At 48.0% G+C, this 9251-nt stretch overlaps 1 protein-coding gene across 1 annotated transcript; it reads right to left on the bottom strand.

Annotated features, from left to right (window-relative positions):
* Positions 1 to 3865: 3865 nt before the first annotated feature.
* Positions 3866 to 9004, bottom strand: Noto (notochord homeobox). Its single transcript, XM_057793111.1, has 3 exons — positions 8623 to 9004; positions 7048 to 7262; positions 3866 to 4012 (listed from the first exon to the last, which is right to left on the bottom strand). Exons 1-3 carry the CDS (start codon positions 9002 to 9004, stop codon positions 3866 to 3868), a joined length of 744 nt encoding a protein of 247 aa, XP_057649094.1.
* Between the last annotated feature and the right edge of the window lie 247 nt (positions 9005 to 9251).

Here is a 9251-nt window from a genome sequence, read left to right as displayed (position 1 = left end):
GACCCTTGACCCCGTCCCGGGAGGCCCCGCCCATCGAGCCGCCTAGCGCCCACCCTCCATCCGCACCCCGCCCCAGGACGTGCTGAGCCACGGTGCCGATTTTGCTCTGCAGCGAGTCAAGGTTTTAGATGGCTTGTCGCCTGCCTGTGTGCTTGCACTTCTGGTAGACTGCGTTTCAGACTCGGTGGCCAGTGTCGGAGTCCACTAATGACGGCTGACGAAGTAGTCCAGAGGGAGCCCCCTAGTCTTTCTCTAGCGCCACAAAAACAAAAACCCAGTCTTCTTTTTGCGCTGTCTGGTTTTTGAGACAGAGTCTCACTATGTACACCAGGCTGGCCACGAGCTTGCAGACACCCTCCTGCTTCAGAAACCTTTCACCATCCTCCCAACAATGAACAAAGCCTTTTTTAGACTGCGAGGTGTGTTACGGCAGAAGACTGGCTTACTCATTTTCTCTTTGACCCTCGTCCTGAAAGGAAGAAGCAGTTTAGTTGCTAGGGCTCACTCACAGTTTAAAAATTCCCCTGCCTCGGTTGGCAACATTTTTGCTCTAGAGTTGTTAGAGCGCTTGCCTTGCATGCAGGTAGAGAGTTTGAGCCCCAACAATGCTTAAACCCAACACGATGGCTATGCCTGATACCTGTGCACTGAGAGGACCAGAATTTCAACTACATAGTGAACACAAGGCCAGCCTGGAGTACGTGAAACCCTGTCTGAAAAAGAAAACTTAGGGGCTGCAGAGGTGATTGGCAGTTAGCACTTGTTGCTCTAGCAGAGGACCCAGGTTTGGTTCCCAACACTGGTTCACAACTATCTGTATGTAACTCCAGTTCCAGAGGGCTCTGATGCCATCTTTCTGCCTCCTTAGGCACCAGGCACACACATAGTACACATATACACAAGCAGGCAAAACAATCATACACATAAATTTAAACAAAAAGAAAAAAAATTTCCTTTTTCTATAAACCCTCCTGCCGTTGTCAGACTATTTTATTTTAACCAGGTTGAACCAGTGCCTCTGAGTTGACAGGGACTTTCTTGACTTTGCGGAGTGGGGTTATGGAGCAGGAGTCAGGTGTGAGGAACCCTTAACTAGCTGCAGAAATGAATGCACACAGGCATTGTCCTGAGACCGGAAGAGGGCTGCTCCTGTTCCTGCAGCTAGACCTGACCATACCTTATTTTGTAGTTTTGTGCCTCAGTTGACTATGTAGTCCTTGACAGCTCAGCTATGGTTTCATGGTGACACTTGAGGATTAGGTAACAGCCTAGTAATTATTTCATAAGTGATGTTTTTTACTTTTTGTTTATTTTGAGACAAAGTCTTTATGTAGACCATGCTGGCCTGAAACCCACAGAGATCCACTTGCCTCTGCCTCCCGAGTGCTGGGATTAAAGGCGTGTGCCACCACCGCCTGGCTAATTTTGGTTTCCTTCCAGTTACTGTGTAAGTGTGTCTGTCTCTGTGTGGGTGTGTGCACTGGGGGAGATTGTTATCTCCTTCCATTACGTAGGTTCCAGGGATCAAACTCAGATCTTCAGGTGTGGCAGCAAGAGTCTTTACTGTTGAGCCTTCTAGCAGCCCTTGTTTTTGACATACTAGCATCTCACTATTTACTCTAGGCTGGCCTCGTAGCTCTGGTTGACTTCAAGTTCACCATCCTTCTGCCTATGCCTGCCTAGTGCTAACACCTAGGTTTGCACCACCCTGCTCAGCTCCAAAGGATGGTTTCTCAGGTCACAAGGCTCTCATTCCCTCTAGCCTGCCATTTAATGCCTGCAAGTCCACTGTTCTCTTTTGGTTTTGGGGTTTTTTTGTTTTTTGTTTTTGTTTTTTTAAATGGTTTTTCGAGACAAGATTTCTGTGTGTACCAGCCCTGGCTGTCCTGGAACTCACTTTGTAGGTCAGGCTGGCCTCGAACTCACAAAGATCCGTCTGCCTCTGCCTCCTGAGTGCTGGGATTAAAAGATGTGTGCCACCACCCGCTTCTTTTTTTGTTTTTGCTTTTGTTTTTGGTTTGGGTTTTTTATGACAGGGTTTCTCTATGTTGCCCTGCCTGTCCTGGAACTCACAGGTTAGCCTCGAGATCTACCTGCCTCTGCCTCCTGAGTGCTGGGATTAAAATCATACACTATTGCTCCTTGCTAAAGTCCACTGTCTTGTGTGCTGGTTACTTTCAAAGCTCAGTTCCCACCACCCTCCTCCCTTCCTCTTTCCCCAGAAAATTGGGCCCTGAGAACAAGCTAGTAAAGGAAGATCAGGCCTTCTTTCACCCCATCACCTCACCTCAGCCCAGGAGCTATGGCTGGACTGTCTGCACTACAGAAATCAGTTATTAATGTTGGAAGCTGACTTCATGAGAAAAGGCTCTCAGCAGGCTTCCTGGCAAGAAATCAAACAGGGTGAGAGGGTCATTCAGGGAGGAATGGTATTGTCAGTGCTGGGTGAAAAGAAGCTATGACAAAATGAGGTCAACATAAATTTAGGAGGAAAAGGTAGGCGCTTCAGAGAAAAAGATGGTGCACAAAGTAGTGTCTTGCTCCAAAGGAAACCATTACAATATCCGTGAGCTTATACTGAAACTGGTAACAGAGAAAACAAGAAAATGTTGGGCAAAACATTGAGGCTTTCATCTGTTATCTTAGCACTAAAGAGGCCGAGGCAGGAGAACTTCCACGAGTGTGAGGTCAGTCTGTGCAACATAATATAAATCTGTATATATAAAAAAAAGTTGTCGCCAGGCCGTGGTGGCGCATGCCTTTAACCCCAGCACTTGGGAGGCAGAGGCAAGTGAATCTCTGTGAGTTTGAGGTCAGCCTGGTCTACAAGAGCTAGTTCCAGGACAGGTTCCAAAGCTACAGAGAAATCCTGTCTTAAAAACCTTAAAAAAAAAAAAAATTTAAATTTAAAAAAAGGTGTCATCCCACATTCCAGCATGTGAGAAGTAGAGGCAGGACAGCCAGGAAGGCACACTCATCCTCAGATACAGAGTGCTGTGGGACTATGGTCTTGTACCCTGTAAAGGTTTGTCACTTGTATTGGTTTAATAAAATGCCGATTGGTCAGTAGCCAGGCAGGAAGTGTAGGTGGGGCAACCAGAACAGGAGAATTCTGGAAAGAAGAAAGGCTCAGTCTGTAGTCATCACCTAGACACAGAGGTCGAAAGATGAGAATGCCTCAATGATAAAAGGTACCAAGCCACGTGGCTAAACAGACAAGTATTATGGGCTAATTTAAGATGTAAGAGTTAATAAGAAGCCTGAGCTAATCCAGTTTATAATTAATGTAGACCTCTGTGTGTTTCTTTGGGGCTGAATGGGATCGGGCAGGACAGAAACCTCTGTCAACAACAGAGGGGGGTGGAGAAGATGAAGAGGAGCAGGATTGAAATGTGGAAAATTAGTGCCAAGTGTACTAAGCAATACGCTTCCCTCCAGACTGCAGGAAGTCTGTCACACCCAGATGTTCATTCAAGGGGTCCCTTCTCCACAGCAAGGCCAGGAAGGAGTTGATGAGTCCGTCCTCAGGGCAGAGCTGGGGCAGGTGCTTCCATTCCCTAGGTGAGAGGACCTGTAATCCTCACCCGTTCCACCCTGACCTCTGGGCTTGCACTCTGAAGTGCATTACAGACCTCATCTCCCTCCCGGAGAGATGTGTAAGTCCTCAGTATACCTGCTATCCTAGCCGAGGACATAGATCATTCCAGTAGTCCGCTCCAGGGAGCTCCTGCTTGATTGTCCATTGCTTGATTGACATTTGGTGTCCTTGAACCTTAAGGAAACTCTTTGTTGAGATGTGGGATTGGGAGGTCCAATCGGTGTCCCTGAAAACACTAGCACGTGTAGCATGCCTCTGGCTCAGTCCTTAACTGCCAGCTCCTGATTCAGCATCTTCACTCCGGATGCTGCCATCTGAGCTGCTAGAGGGCTCTTCCATGGCAGAGGAGGAAGGTGATTTCAGTTTTTGCTGCTTCTGATACTTCACCCTGCGATTTTGGAACCAGATCCTCACCTGCAATTGGGGGCAGTGGAAAAGCATCAGAATTTGGCCAGCAGGTCCCTTTTACCCTCCACTCACTTGCAAAAGTGCCTAACTCTTGCCGTCTGGACAAAATTTGTTTTTCCTGATGAGCTAAGCATCTCCTCTAAAATGTCATTTTTGTCACCACCCATTCATCCCAGTGTGTACCTTTGTTCTTTTGAGATGATAGCTCATATCACCCAGGCTAGCATCAGACTCACTATGTAGCTCAGGATGATCTTGAACTCCTGGTCCCCCTGCTTCCGCCCCCCAAGTGCTAGGATTGCAGGTGTATGCCACTATGCCCATTTTATGTGGTGCTGGAAATTGAACCCAGTGCTTTGTGCATTTGAGACAAGCACTCTACCAGCTGAGCTATGCTCTAGCCCCCTGTGATTACTTGTGAGTACACTGTACTGTGCTGTACTAGGTGACAGTGGCAAGTAAGAGAGGCCGGTCCCTGTGCTCTGGAGTTCACTATCTAGTAGAAGAAACCACAACAGAAATAAGTAATAATTAGAAGGTATAAGTGGAGGCACAAACAGAGGCTTGGGTTGGGTGATCCTGGTAGGGACAGAGAGAAGCAGACTGCGTAGAACAGGGAGACAGCTGATAGAATGGCTCTCAGTTGACCTCAAACTCAAGGTGAGGGCCAGAAAGGAGAACACGGCTGCAAGGAAGAAAAGGCAGGGAAGGGAGAGTCAGAAGAGCCAGGACACCCAGGATCTTGAAGGCCCAAGGAGGGAAAGTCCCTTTCGAGGCTTGCGAATGGGATGTAGCATTGTCCTGAAGTGAACTGCACAGCTGACTCATCTGTGCGGGCTTGATGGAGGCAAAGGCAAGAAGACAGTCAGGAGGTCATAGCAGTACCCAGGGAGGGCTGGGATATGTCGGGATATAAAGCAGGGGCAATGGGAAGTGAAGCAATTCCATTAGCAGGTCAGAGGTAGAGGGACAAGGCTTGCTGAGGGTTAGAAGTCGGAGGACGAAGAACAATCTAGGATGACTTCATTTTCAAGTAACTGGCTGGGTGGTCTGACCGTGGAAGAGGAAAGAGATTTGGGGAAGAAAAACAATTAAGAATTGAGGTCTTGTAGACAGGTGGTGGCATACCTTTAATCCCAGCATTTGGGAGGCAGAGGTAGGCGGATTCCTGCGAGTTCAAAGTCAGCCTGGTCTACAGAGCTAGTTCCAGGGCACATAGAGAAACCCTGTCTTGGAAAAAAAAAAAAAAAGAACTGAAGTTTTGTAAAGTTTGCAATGCCTCCCCAGAGACATCTAAGTGGAGATTTTAAGAAAGTGGTTAGGGGCTGAGGATGTAATTTTGTGGTAGACTGTAGCAAGATTAATCAAAACCTAGAACCAGATTTTGGGGTTCAACCTGAAGGTCAGAAAAGCAAACAGCTTGCCATTGGCTCTTACCTCTACCTCAGTATGTAATGGTAATCTTGCCTCCAGGAATCTCAGAATGAGACTGTGTCTGAGAGCTGTCTCCTCCCGTCTTATATTCCTCTCTAGTGCTGGGATTAAAGGCGTGCACCATTACTGCCTGGTTTCTATGGCAAACTAGTGTAGCTACTGGGATTAAAAGTGTGTGTCACCACTGCTTTGTCTGTAAGGCTGACCAGTAGGGCTGTTTTACTCTCTGATCTTCAGGCAAGCTTTATTTATTAAGATATAAATGAAATATCACTACTATAGAGAACTTACATAAGATGAGGTTCAATTCCTAGCAGAGAAGGTTGGACCAGGAATATAAATTTGGGCCATCAGCTTAGAGATGGTTTTTAAAACCATGCTATAGATGAGACCAGATAGCATGAAGTCTCACATGGAAGAGTAGCCTAGAGGGAGACAATGATGCTGGGGAAGTTGGAGGCAGGTCAAGAGGGGGTGTGTCTAAGCTGGGGGGTGTGGTTAACCATACAGAGAGCTGTGCAGCTCAGGAGTCAGCTGAGGGGAGAAGCATGCTGGCTGGCTTTGACAATTTGGATGTTTTGATGAAACAGAGGGAAAATCATCCTGTTGCGATGAATTCAAGAGAACACAGAGAGCCGGGATTTGATCAGTTGGCAGAACACGGGTCTAACACACATAAATCTCTGGATTTGACGTTCAGCACCATGGTAAACGTGTGTCACCTTAGTGCTTGGGAGGTGAGGCAAGAGGATTAGAAGTTCAAGATTATCTTTGGCTAGCTAGTTCAAGACAAGCCTGAGATACATAAGAACCTGTTTCAGCACACACACACATACATGCATGTTCGCGCGCACACACACAGAAAAACAAGAGTGAATGGAAGCGAGGACAGGATGAGTGAGCTTAGCAAACTCCTGAGGCGTCTGCCTACAAGTGGGATGGTGCAGTAATACAGTAACCACAGAGTTTGGGGGCAAGGGAACAGTCACTACTTAAATATTGAGCCTCTTGAATACCTACTTGGTTTTGCTGACAGCCCCTTCCTTAGCATGGAAACAATCAGAAGGTACCAGAGGGGACTGGGGAAATGGCCCAGATGGCTCAAGTCTCAGGCTTGCTAAGAAAGCCTGAAGAGCAGAGTTCAGATCTCCAGAAACTCACCTGTAACTCCAGCCTCAGCAAACAGAGGCAGGATCCCCAGAGCAAGCAGGTCCAAAGAGACCGACCATAAAATCCCAGCTCTGGGTTGGACAGAGATTCTGACCCAGCGAACAAAGTGGAAGAACAACTGAGAATGAGTCCTGACATTAACCTTGGGCCTCCTCCACATGCACACACACTGGCACACGTGTGTGCCTGCACACACGCAGAAACATGCACATACATACGCAAAACACACGAAAAATAAAAAGGAGCTAGTACTAGAGGAATGTGACTCCATGTTGGAATATTATGTGACATACGGAATGTGTCAACAATTAGGCCTGCCTCCCCAGCATCCTAGTCCAGAGAAAAGATGTCATGGCTTCCTCCCAACCCTTACTAATAGCCTATCAGAAGATGGTGACGGTCCTCACACAGCCTGAGCCTCAGGTCCCTGTTCTCACTTGGTTTTCTGTCAAGTGCAGCCTGGCAGCCAGCTGGGCTCTCTTCTTCCCCACCAGGTTGTGCTGCTTCGCAAACACCTTCTCCAACTCTTCCAGCTGCTGAAGGTTAAACATCGTGCGGACCCTCTTTTGCTGTCTCTCTGTGTCGTGAAGGTCCACGGAAGGTGCCCAGTCCAGAGGGCTCCAGAGGCCTGGACAGTAAGGCAGCTCCGAGCCTAGAGAACAACCAACAGCAGAGGAAGTCAGCCGGCAGCCATCTGCCTACTCCCCTGACTCCCCCCCAACACACACACACACACACACACACACACGGAGGAGAGAAAAAACTTAGAGGCTCCCAATCTCTCCCATCCCCTTGGCCAGGTAACATGGGGAAGTAGAAGATGCTATATAGAAATAACCGCAAAAGAGCTGGGCAGATGCCTCAGTCAGTAAACCAGAATGGCACAAGACTGAGGGCCTGTGTTCCATTCCCCAGCACAAGGGAAAAAAAATTACAGGATTGAGCTTATGGAGACCAGGAGGGTGCTTGGGGAGCTTTTTACTCAGCCAGTCCAGCCAACTGGAGAACCTCAGATTAAGTGAGAGGTCCTGTTTTAAAATTAAGATGGAAAAGGAATAGAAAGACAGATGGCTTGGCAATTACAAGCAATTGCTGCTCTTCCGGAGGCCTCAGGTGTGGTTCCCAGCACCCATGCCCAATGGCTTACAACCACTTGTACTTGTAACTGGCTCCAGGGAACCCAAGGTTTTCTTCTGGCCACCTCAGGTGTACATTCACATACACACATAAGTAAAAGTAAAAATATCATTAAACAATAAGGTGGATAAGTGCCCCTTGACGGAAGAATGGATAAGGAAAATGTGGTACATTTACACAAAGGAGTACTACACAGCAAAAACAAAACAACAACAACAAAAAAACAATGACATATTGAAATTTGCGGGCAAATGGATGGATCTAGAAAACATCATATTGAGTGAGGAAACCCAGACCCAGAAAGACAAATATCATATGTATTCACTTGTAAGTGGCTTTTAGACATAAAGCAAAGAAAACCAGCCTACAAATCACAATCCCAGAGAACCTAGGCAACAATGAGGACCCTAAGAGAGACATACATGGATCTAAACTACATGGAACATTAGAAAAAGACAAGATCTCCTGAGTAAATTGGGAGCATGGGGACCATAGGAGAGGGTAGAAGGGGAGGGGAGAGAAAGGGAGGAGGGTGGAGAAAAATATATAGCTCAATAAAAACTATAAAAAGCTAAAAAAAAAAAAAAAAGCTAAGGTGTAAAGGTATTGAGAACACCTGATAGTGACCTCTGACTTCCACACCTATGTGCACTCACCTGCATACATATGAATATACATAAACAATAAGCCAGAGGTGTTAAAGAGCCAGCAGAATAGGAAAAAAATGTGTGAAAAGCTGTCTTCTGGACGTGACACGACATGGTTGTTACAGCTGTGAAATCACAGCAGCTGTGATTACAGGCATACACCATCGCCCCTGGCTCACCCTAGGATTCCCCTTTGATGCCATCTGCTACCAAGCTCCATCCCGGTACCTGTGAGGCTGAGGCCCTGCTGGCAGAAGAGTTGAGCCACATTGAGTCCGGGTAAGCAGGGCATGGAGCAAAGCGGGTGGACGCCCAAGCTCAGGTAGGCGGGCAGCCAAGTCGCTGCAGAGCACACCCAAGGCAGGACCGGGTACTGTGACACGGAGCACAGGTTCAGACTTGTGTAGGTTGAGAGCGGCGGTGGGGTGACCACTCTCTTATGGGTCTCGGGTCTGGCCAGGATGGCTTCAACAGAAAAGGAGGACTCCAGGCGTCCCTGAGGTAGGCGGCGCGGGACCACTGGGGACACAGCCAAGGGACAGGGCTCCAAGTGCCCCGGCTGGACCTGAGCGCCTGAGAGAGCAAGCTGCTGAGGCTCTGGGCAGGACATGGCGAGACCCCTGAGAGGACCTACTCTGGAGAAGAGCGAGAGGATCTCCAGGGCTGTGCAAGGAGCTCAATAAGAAAGAGAGAGGCCACCCTACTAAAGGGACCGGAGATTGGTGAATCACGATCCCAGGGATCAGTTGTTTGCAAGGGCTCTTAAACTTAGCGGGTGGGAGGAGGCGGGGCGAAGGCCGGACTTAATCTTCCTAGAGTGAGGCCAGGCCTCTAAAGCAGTAGCTGCAGGTTGCATC

Source organism: Chionomys nivalis, chromosome 1, assembly GCF_950005125.1.
Source record: "Chionomys nivalis chromosome 1, mChiNiv1.1, whole genome shotgun sequence".
Lineage (NCBI taxonomy): Eukaryota > Metazoa > Chordata > Mammalia > Rodentia > Cricetidae > Chionomys > Chionomys nivalis.
The sequence above is the reverse complement of the archived record's forward strand: the minus strand, read 5'-3'. Positions and strand labels throughout refer to the sequence as shown.